At 54.1% G+C, this 10,618-nt stretch overlaps 1 protein-coding gene across 1 annotated transcript; it reads right to left on the reverse strand.

The window, feature by feature from the left end:
* Positions 1 to 2,727: 2,727 nt before the first annotated feature.
* LOC146592652 (uncharacterized) lies at positions 2,728 to 10,179 on the reverse strand. The gene is made up of 6 exons (XM_085310653.1): positions 9,378 to 10,179; positions 8,714 to 8,829; positions 8,091 to 8,176; positions 6,577 to 6,710; positions 4,618 to 4,715; positions 2,728 to 2,961 (listed from the first exon to the last, which is right to left on the reverse strand). Exons 1-5 carry the CDS (start codon positions 9,869 to 9,871, stop codon positions 4,619 to 4,621), a joined length of 927 nt encoding a protein of 308 aa, XP_085166779.1. The 5' UTR covers positions 9,872 to 10,179; the 3' UTR covers positions 2,728 to 2,961; position 4,618.
* Between the last annotated feature and the right edge of the window lie 439 nt (positions 10,180 to 10,618).

The raw sequence follows: 10,618 nt of genomic DNA on the forward strand, positions 1-10,618 counted from the left end.
AGGCGTCCCGCGCGTGAGTGCAAACGGCAAATAGGTGCGACAACAGGCTACGTCCACAAAGGGGTGCAAAGCATTTCTGAATGTAAACCAGGAACAATATCTGCTTGCAAAAGTAGCAGTTGCTCCTATTACGGACAAGCCAGGAGAACYGGTCAGCACATGGCACAAGAATTTCCTACCCACGGGCTGTCCCAGCCGCTTGCCTCCGGAGTTTGAATTATTTCTCTCATTCGATGCACAAGATGAAGTATTTTCTCGAAAAYAGAGCCTTTGTTTCACAAACGTTTCTGCCGTCTGGTCCGGGGCTCTGAGCGCTCTTTGTTGATTAAATTACAGTCTCTTTCACAGCCAGTGTGATACCACCAGCCAAGAGATATGACTTTTGAGGTCTGTCTGAATTGCTAAGAAAGAGTTGCTTTCTATAAAGATGCCCTGCAAGGAGGAAATGCTGTATGTTAGAAAACAGGCTTATTTTTGAAAAATACCAGGCTACATCCTTAGTGGTTTTGAATTTGGGGCACAGATTGTCTAGTTTTTGTGTGATTTTTTTTTTTTTAGAGCACCTGAAATAATGGGATCTTAGGCTGGAGGCGATCTCCTAGAATCTCCTAGCCACCATCATAACACAAATGGGTCGCAATAAAAAATAGATTAGTGTGAGTCCACAGAAGCCAGCAGAGCTCTATCCATTCTACAGACTGAAGATCCAGATGAATATTTCATTTAAAATGTTCTATTATGTTGGCTCATATCATTGTAATATCCGAGTGCCTTGCATTTGTAATGCAACTTTACAGCAGCTTTGTGAGACCTGGAAATCTCAGATTGAAAGTTATTTCAGGCACAAGCCATCTATTTTACTTTGAGCTCCTGCAGCAGCTTGCACAAAGGAGTCTTCATCCAGCACTGGGGCTTCTTGGTGGCACAGTAAGATACATAATAAGCTGAGTGACACTACGTGTCTCAGGGTAAGGTTGCCCTGGAAGCGCRGGATGGCACAGGAAATTGGATTGAGCCTCTCCGTGCCAGAGCGGTCTCACTGGCCCATCCGTCTTTGCAACTGGAAGAGCTGCAGGGGTTATAACGCTCCTGAGTTGGATCTTCTCCTCTCAGCACATAGGAAAATAATGAGGTGTGCAGCGGCTTCTGCATCTCGCGCTGTTTGTGAGCATCRTGGTTGCTCTCGCACCGCACCAGTATTTACAAGCAGCATTCTTAAAATACATCGAACAGGATGTGGGAGCATCACGTGAACCTGCAGCTCCTTCTCAAGGAGATGCGCCCAGCTCTGCCCTCAAAGGGTAGAGCAAAATAATTTACTGGGTTTGTTATTGCCTCCCCGGACCGAGCAAGGACGGCTCAGGCACCGCTGCCTCCCTGCACCTCTGCTTCCCACCTGCGCAGCGGGGGTAGCTGCCCCGCGCCGCGGGCTCGAGGAGCACAGCAGCGCTTGCCAGGGCTGCTCGGACACTGCCGAAGCGACTTTGTCACCTTTGCCAGACCTAGTTTACCAGACGACTGCAGTTGCTTCCCAAAGAGGAGTGCTCAACCCTGAAATGAGCAGCTATAAAATGACTCAGCCAAGGCCAACCCTTCCTCCTAACACTTTCTAGCCTTGTGCTGGTGTTTGACATATGACCTGGCAGAGGGAGCTTGCTAATAATATCTGCGTTTTATATAGCACTTGTCTTTGGGAGATCTCGGAGCGATTTACACAGAAATCCAGTCTATTTGGAGCTCAAGGGCTCTAGGGACATCCCATGGATACAGGCTTTTGGTACCCAGGAAGGCAACGTGGAAAGGGGCTATTGCTATATGCTGCCATGATAGTTCTGCTAAACCATGCCATAAGTTTCTGCCATGAAAGTTTGGCAAAGAAGGTAACGAAGGCTCCAGTTATTTTGCCCTTGTTAGGGTTCAGAGTAAACATCCTAGAGGTAAATGAGGAGGGGGTTCATCTCTTTTGCAGCCACTGTTTCAATTTAGTGGTGAAAGCTCAGACGCTACGGCCCCGTTTTGCGATGAGCCCCGGGACTGTCTGTAGAAAGCAGCCCAGAGGCCGAGAGCTGCTCGAGCCGCAGAGCGCTGAGCTCCGGCGCCGCAGCCAAAGCCGATGCACGGCTCCCCGGTGCCCGGCCCTCCGGGGAAGCCCGGGAAGGGAACCAGCGCGGCCCCACGCGCCGGGGCCCGCTCAGAAAGAGCCCCGAGCCGTGCCGAGGAACGCCTCGGAGCCCGGCGCGTTCGCCGCCGGCTTTGTCTCGGGCAGGTCRGCTGGGTGTGTGCTTCCTGGCATACAATTCCCAGATTAGCAGGAGCCGGGCTGCCAGCGGCTCCGCCGGCCCCGCTCGCCCGGCCGGCCGGGAGCGAGCGAGAACCGCGTGCCTGAGGTCACCGGTTCAAGCACCCGGCGCTGCCGAAAGCTTTGCGGCGGAAGCAGGGGGCGAGACCACCGCACCGGACCCGTCACCCTCCCGTCGCCTTTTGCAACAGAACAGAGGCAGAAACCTGTCTCTTCTCGTCCCCAAAATAATAACTAAAAAAAGCTTAAAAACCTGAGAGAAAAATAAATAACATGGAGAGCGTGAAAAGAAGGAGAGGCAGAGAAAAGAAGGAGGTAAAGTAATTTAACACAGAACTGTTTAATGTGAGAAAGTGAAGAATCAGGGAGAACCATCTATCCACATTAAATGCCACCAAACTGTGGCCATGCCAGTCAGGCCAGGGGGACTTACAGGTACTTCTCCGTGGAACAGGAAGGGGAGAAACAAGAGGGAATCATGGTCTGTTCATCAAGTAGTAACACAGGGAAAAACAGAAGAAAAAGCTGGAGCTGAGGGGCTACTAGGTACCACAGTGGGGAGCGATGGAGAAGCGGTGCTCCCTCCTCGGGAGGGTGCAGGAGGGCCGCCGATGCGGGGCGGTCTGCTGGGGGCTGACCTCCATCCCTCCGAGGAGCAGGACCTGGGGAGGGAGGGAAGGATGCACCTTAGTGAGCGAAGCTGCCGACGTGGAGGCACTGCCTCCAGCAAGACTTGCTGTTGGGATCCCCCCGCTCTCCACAGCCTGACCGGGCTCCTAACGGTGTCCCCGTGCCCCGAAACAGGCTCCTCTTTTCCTCCACCAGCAGCTGCTGTGGATGTATGGGATTCAGGCTCCTCCAGCAACTCTTGATGCTGGAGGGCAGGAGAYCTGGACTCAGGCTGGCATGTTACAACCATTAGCATGAAGCAAGGTTGCTCCGACACCTCCTCCTGCTTGCTCTGCTCCTCCCTGGAGCTCTCCAGCCCCGTTTACTGCCTCACAGAAGCTGGACACCAGCACCTCCCTGCCAACTTCCAGGCCTCCGGGAGCTGCGCCAGGCATGTCCCTGCCTTCATCTGCCCGTGAAGACTGCGCTTATGAATCAGCGTCTGTTCGCAGATGCCCCCTCGGAGGCTGAAAGGAGCTACTGTGCCGGCTCCCGGGATCAGACCCGCGCCCCACGGCTCGTAGCAGCTGGGCTCGGACCGGGAAGGACGGAGAGCCCCAGGCATCCCCATCAAACTCCATGTGCCTTCCGAAAAGATGGAAATCTGTGCCTGCCCACGCACTGCGGAGCGAGGTGGTGGTGGAAAGAGCTGAGCGAGGAGGAAAAAAAAGCCCGACCAAACAAACAATTCACTAAAACTCCTGGCCTGCACGATGCGAGACAAAGAAACCGCCTCCACACGCAGTTTGCCATTGATATTTGGGAGTTTCCCATCCCCCCTATTGCAGCTAYTGAAGAAAACACAATACATCTTGTCTTTGCACAAGGGAGAAGACAGGAGGTTGCAACGTGACCCCCGTGCACACGTACCCGCCGGGCAGCGAGGGCACGCAGCCCCCAGCCCCGCAGAGCGCTGCGCCCCCGCCTCCCAGACACGCTCTTCCTGTGCACTGAGGGGAGGAAGCGGCTTTTTCCTCTCTCCCAGGCTGTCCCTGGCCTCGGGAGGCACGTGCTGGTGTTCAGCTGCCCTTGTCTCACACTCGCATGGAGCTCAGCCGATGGGAGTGATAAGTAGCGCGCGGATCGGCTTCTGCAGCGTGAGGCTTGAAAACTGCCCGTGTTTCCGCCTCGTGATGACTGAGGGTTTCCTTAGCCTGTTGTTCGGTACTGCCCGGAGCCCTTGCTAGCCTGGAAGCACTGATCTGTGCTGTGCTCTGGCAGTGAACAGTTAGTGCCCAAACTACCRTGCAAAAGGAGAAACTGAGGCAGAGAATGTAGAGCCAAAGTTCTCAAAGGCAGAGACTTCAAACCCAGCTCCTTAATACCTAACCTGTCTGAAAGGCACCGAATTTCTGCAGAACTCGCCTGCTCTACCACACTGGACTTACAGGTCTGACACTAGACAATTTTAAACACACAAGCCAAAGTGTCTTGACCGTGGTCCCACAATGATTTGGTGGAGGATGCGGAAAATATAGCCCCAGTGTCTGCYCCTGCTTAGCCCAGAGCACACTCCAGGTGTGAGCTGGTGTAGGAGCTCCAGGGGACAACCAGCAACCCAGCAGCCATAACATGCCTTGGTAGCGCTTGGCTCTAGGAGAGACATCCCATGTTAGGGTATCAGTGGTGTTTTTCTCTTCCAGACTGACCTCAGCCTTTTCCAGAGGCTCCTGTAACATTTGCTCCCAGCTTTACCCAGCTTCTTCCGAAGTGGCCAACGGTTTCTTCTGCTTTGTTTTCAGGAAACCTTGGGTGGAGAAAGAACTATGTCAAAGAGACAGTCACCTCTATGTATTAAAGCAAATTAGAATAATGCTCTGAATGTGTCCTCAGAGCCAGGAAACCGCTGCAGATATTAACAGCTTGACAGCATCATCACAGACCTGCAGGAATTGATAAGCAGGTGGTTTGCTAGCACATGTGACCACTCTCTGTGGCCAAAGATCTGAGAATTTTCTTGGGGTACTCACAGGAGCCCTCTCCCTCAGGGCTCACTCAGATGCCCCAGGATATGATGGGTTAGCTTTTCTTACTTAATTAGGGAAAAAATCAAGGAGACCATGGCTTGCCTCCAAGAAGGAAGGGATAGGAACTCCATTATTTGAAATATTTGAAGTATCAGCAGGCAAAGTCAATCCACTTCAAACCCAATGGGCAAAGTTGGAGACAACTGTATGAAAAGAAGGTGGGTCTGTGAGTCTCTTCCCTCACCACTTGCTCGGAGTCCATAAAATGACACTTGGACCACACACACAAATTTATCAGCCCTCTGATAGATATTTGCAGTTGCAGAATCTCCCCTCTCCTCCTATATTTACACAACAAACTATCAGAAAGCGTATTTATAAGTTATTTTGTTCTAGACAGATTACAGCTTGACAGCTCTTCCGCTGGCTGAAAAACACAAGCTGGCTTAGGCTGAGTTCTTCAGACTCGGCAACCAGACTGTTTGATTAATGTCTAACATGCTCCAATGGCTATTATAGGAATGAGGCCTGGATCTGTTGGCTTTTTTAATCGATTTGATAAATCTGGTGAATGTGAGAAGCACTTTGCCTGAAGCCTCATATTCTCTCTTCATCCAGAGCCCAGAGATAGCACAGCTGCAATAAACTGAGCGCGGAGACTCCCCTGCTCTGCGGCCTCAGTGCGGCACAGGGCTCCGCAGAGATCTGGGCATCCGGGCTCCAAGCTTGGCCCCAGAGCCACCRGCACCACCACTGCCTGCATCCTCCCACAGCCTCACTCTGCCCGGCTGGAAAAGGCACCTCGCAGCACCCAGGAACCCCCGCAAGGGACCAGCAGGGGATTCAGAGGGTAAAACCTGATGAACAGCAGTGCTTTTGCTGTTCCTTCGTGCATTTTCCACACTGGAGAAGCCCTGGAGAGCCGTCACGCCCAGCTCTCTGCTGGGCTGGGTGCTGCAGAGACCAGCATCCAGCTCGCTCCTGCCTGCCGTGGGACCAGCGGGGCTGCTCTGCTTCGGAGCAGCAAGGGGAGTGGAGAGCAGCTTTCCCTTAGTCACRTCCTCTGGGCAGTTAAGCAATGCTGCGGCGAGCCGGATGGAGATGTGGGCGGCAAGCACRCGCTGCTGCGCTCTGCTGGCACCACCGGCCCCAGGCCCGTGGCCGCACTGTGCGGTCCACTGTGCGGTCGCACTGCAGCGGCTTTGGAGCGGGAAGATCTCGGCTAGGTTGGTGCAGGAGGAGACTCTGCTCACCCCTCTGTACGCACCCTATGCTGTTTTGTCYGCTGGGGGATATTTAGACCAAATACGTAGGCTGAGAGAAAACTTGTTTGGCCCATGCAGATTTGGTGCACTGGTTCGGGGTGCTCTGTCCCCCTGTGYCCGCTGCCCCCTGCTCCCCACAGCCCGGATCCGGGCCCGGGGCAGCGATCCAGTGTGTCGCGGCTCACACGGGTGTCCCCACCACCCGGCGGGGTTAGCCTGGCTCGGCTCGGGATGGTTTGAAGTCAGAGAGTGCCATCTGGCGCTCCGAGAAAACTTCTCCCTCCGGCTGGTCCSCTCAGCTCCCACGCTCTGCACCGAAGGGGCTGCGAGCGCATCTCTGCTCCCATCCTGAGCCGCAGAGAGCGGAGGAGCTCACCTGTACACCGGGACCACATCAGAGGGTTTTGCAGGCAGCAGGGGGAGAACCAGTGCTGCAGATCCGTTAACAGCCGCATTCAAAGGAGACTCCTCTTCCCTTTCCAGTTGCATCAGGCTTGCTAGGACCTGAGGCTGCAGTGAAAACACAGATGCATTCGGATTCAACAAAATGTCTCTCTGAACAACACTGACTCTGATATAACAYTATTTCAAGCAGCTGATCTTGAAAAAAATGCTATTTCTCCCTCCCCAGCAAATTGCTATCTACAGATCTCGGAGTACTTCGTGCAGCTGGGCAGATGCCTGTCCTCTGGCACAGATGGGAGAGGCAGGCAGGGGAAAGGCTGGCCCAGGTCAGGCAGGCAGCGAGTGACAAAATCCAACAGAAATCTGGTCTCCAGGCTCCTATTCCCTAATCATTAAACTAGCTCTTGTCTCCCACGTTTTTCCAGGCAGTATTAGGACCTGTAACATGGTTATGCTGGTTGGAAAAAGAAAGCTATTAAGAAACTTTTCAAACAACTTCAGGGAGCTCCCCAGGGCTACTGTTAAAATGCTACCCTGGAGTCCCTCATTGCTGCCTGGAACAAAATATTGATCATTTCTCAAAGAGCTGATTTAATGCACTGCACCATCTAGCAGAGAGGGGGCCTRATTTGTCTTGTATCTACATGGTGCACCATTCCCGCACCCACACCTAGGCTCCGACAGAGCCACTTTATTAAACCACTAACCTCTCCACCACCCCAGCTACTTCCTGCAGCTCTACCAGATCCTGCAGCATTTCAATGTTGCTCATAGAGCCCTGACCAAGCAGCTGTAGTCTCTGCTCTGCTGAAAACCTCCCCATTTWTGTTGTATAGATTGGAGAGATTCCTCCCGCTCTGTCCATGGCCTCCTCTTGGCTTGCTCCAGCTGCCTTGAAGATATGTGGAAACTCTGCAACACCCTGTTCTGACCCTAAGGTCTTAGATGAAGACCAAGTCAGCAGGGTCATCTTTCTTTTCTGCTTTGGACCATCCAGAAGCAATGGGATTGCTAGAGACAGCAAGGTAACTCTGCAAACACAGATTGCTCCAGTGCTGCTGGGTGACCAGTTACCCATCTTAAACAACCATAGTCACCGCGGGGTCTTCAACAAGACCAGGAGGGGAATCCCAAAGGCCTGGCTCTTGCCACTACTTCTTTATTACCCTCAGGCACCCCAGCTCAGCCAGCACCCAATGCCACGTGCTGGCCATCCGTACCCCACTGTGTCCTGAGGCCACTTCCTGCTCAGCTGGAAGGGACCACAGTAATATGGAAGAACTGTGAAGATACCCCCGAAAACCCTCAGTCTCTGACGTGGTAGTGCCTTGGCAGTGGCGTGGCTGGGATCGGTGTTAGCATCCCCCATGCTGATCTGTCCCTGTGCCTTTTCTAAGGCCTGAGGCACTTAGATCTGCCGGCATGTAGATGCTTCCGAGCAGCTTATCACAACCTTAGCCCCATGCTCCATGTCCTTTCACCAACCTTATCTGAAGTCCGTCGATGTCTATTCATGCTGATGAGCCTGTTCCATAGAGACAGCTCTGCTGTAGAGGATTCTGCACCCTGATCTGTTGTTTAAAACAAACCCAGAGAAAACCATGACTCCCTAGAGCTGTCACCTCTGTCCCTTCACACCATCCTTGACAGAGAAAGTAGCAAAATGTGCCCCAGTTGGAGTGTCTCAAAGAGGACACTGAGCCAGGTCCACATCCTCTGCTACCATACCTCCAGCAGACAGACTTACTGCTGGGTAGGCCTGGCACCAAATTCAGGAGGGCAACAGCCTAAACTGTCTCATCGCTCCCATATCCCAGGGCAATTTTCGTTGCTCTCTGCCTTGGCGCTGGGGTCCTGTCCCCAATGACCTGACTCCCTGGGCAATCACTCTKGTTGCTCTTCTCCAACACATGGCTTTGACGCCAACATTTACCCAGCAAATAGTGTGCAGCACAAGCCCCAAGGCTACTGCTCAAAAACAAACACAGAGGCTGGCAGAAGGGCCACCAGTCATTCCTCAGGACCTCCCCCAGTAACTGGCCACCCTGGCAGCTCTGAAGCCCACAGGAATGAGGAGGGATCTCCTTTCCCCCTAAGCCATCTCACACCTTTCAGGAGTTGCTCTCTTTTCTTTTCAGCATTGAAGTCTACGGGAAACGTCAGCGGGGAGCTCGCAATGCAGGCAACTTCGTCAGCAGCACCTGGACCTTGGAGGAGCCTAGCCCTGGACCCAAAGCACAGTTAGCCCTGACTGAATGRAGGCCAGCAGGACCAGCACTGCAATTTCTGACCTTCTTAGCAACACTAACAGAGCTGGATCTGACTGTGTCCCTTGTCAGCAGCCTGGAGAGGCCAAGGACTGCAAAGGGCCATAACTCAGATTTCTACTGGAGGCCCCAGCCCATACAGAGCAACCTGGGGATCTTCAGGGGTGGTAAAGATGGACAGTGCTGGGAACRGAGGTTGTCAGCTGTGGACACAGGACATCCCCAAGCACTGTGTGGGTTCTTGAAGCCAAGTGCAGCATTACTGGAAACACTGGGCTCATTTAAATGTTTTAAGAAAATAGGGGAAAAAGTGCCAGGGACTGTTTATAAAATTCAGATGAGGAGCCCTGCACAAAACAACTGCTGCTCGGTATCTGACAACACTGACAGAGCCAAGGGGGCTTTGCCCCGTCCCTCCAAGGCATCCCTCCCTAGCAAGATGTGGCCCCCTGAAGGGGCACAGAAGCGAGCCAGGTCCCAGCCCCCCATCACGGCCCAAACTTACGTCTCTAGAACCGCATCACCGAGAGCTTCTGGCATGATCTTTCCCTTCTTGTTGGCCACCCTGCTGCCCACGTGCTGCTGCGCCAGGGCTGGGCCGCTCGCAGGAGCATCCACCACATCCCTGGCTGCATCCAGCTCCACGTCGCTGATGCTCGGCGTCAGGCAGCCTCGGCTTGCGCTGCTCCCAAGGGATCCGTCCAGGCTGATCTCCCGCAGCTCCCCCAGCACCTCATCCATGCTCTGCCCCCCGGCATCCTCCTGGGGCTCACAGCATGGGTGCTGCTGGCCTGCGAGCTTTCCACTGCCTGGCAGGACCCGCTCCAGCACAGCCACAGCAGGCGCCATGAGGCTGTTGTGGCCTTGGCCACCAGGCTCCTTCCCCTGTGCTCCGGGCTCCTGTGCCCCCCGTGTGCTTCGCCAGAGCCTAAAGAGTCTCCCGAGGAGCTGGAGCAGGGAGSGCCGACTGGGAGCCGGGGCAGCCCTCGGGGCATCCATCTGCACCGGCACTCGGAGCGGGGCTCCTGGGCGGTCGGCGGCTCAACGACTCAGAACCAGATTCGAATCAAATGGCCCCAAACCGCTTGGAACCCAGAGCCGGGGGCCGAACGTGCCCAGCCTGGAGCCCCGTGGGGGATGCAAGGCACACGCCGTGACTCGGCCTAGCCCTGAACCTTTGTAATGGCRAGAGAGGGTGGGAGGAAGGGGGGAGGCTCAAGGAAATGTGGGAGAGCCCCACAAGCGATGCACAATTACAGCCAAAGAGAGAAAGCTAAAATATTACTACTTCTGCAGGCGGYGGTGGAGCAAACGGCTTTTAAAATCAGCGTTGGCGTTTGCCGTTACAATGCGATACAAACGCGACAGTAACAGCAGAAACAGCAACAGCAGCAAACTCAATGACCAGTTTTGGAGGGACTCCCTGCCACCCCTGTCACCCGGCCATTAYGGCACATTTTTGAGGGGTATTTTCTTAAGAGAGCAATATCAGTTAAGGGCATGATTTTTCTGCATTTTCCTGTGCTTGGCAAAGGCCTGTTACAGCTGCAGTGAGACCCGTATAAAGCTGCTGACGTAACGTGCCGCTCATGGAAGCACGCTGGTAGAAGTTCATTTTTGACTCTACAGTAGGAGTTTCTTCTGGCTGGCTACACCGGCTGTGCTGGTGCCCGCTYGTCCTTGGCTCAGCTACCCCACAAGCGGCTGGCTGGAGGAAGGCTTTTTCCCCCCCCTCAAACACACCTA

The sequence above is a fragment of the Rhea americana genome, unplaced genomic scaffold, assembly GCF_003343005.1.
Source record: "Rhea americana isolate MKP2758 unplaced genomic scaffold, rheAme1 scaffold_321, whole genome shotgun sequence".
Taxonomy (NCBI): domain Eukaryota; kingdom Metazoa; phylum Chordata; class Aves; order Rheiformes; family Rheidae; genus Rhea; species Rhea americana.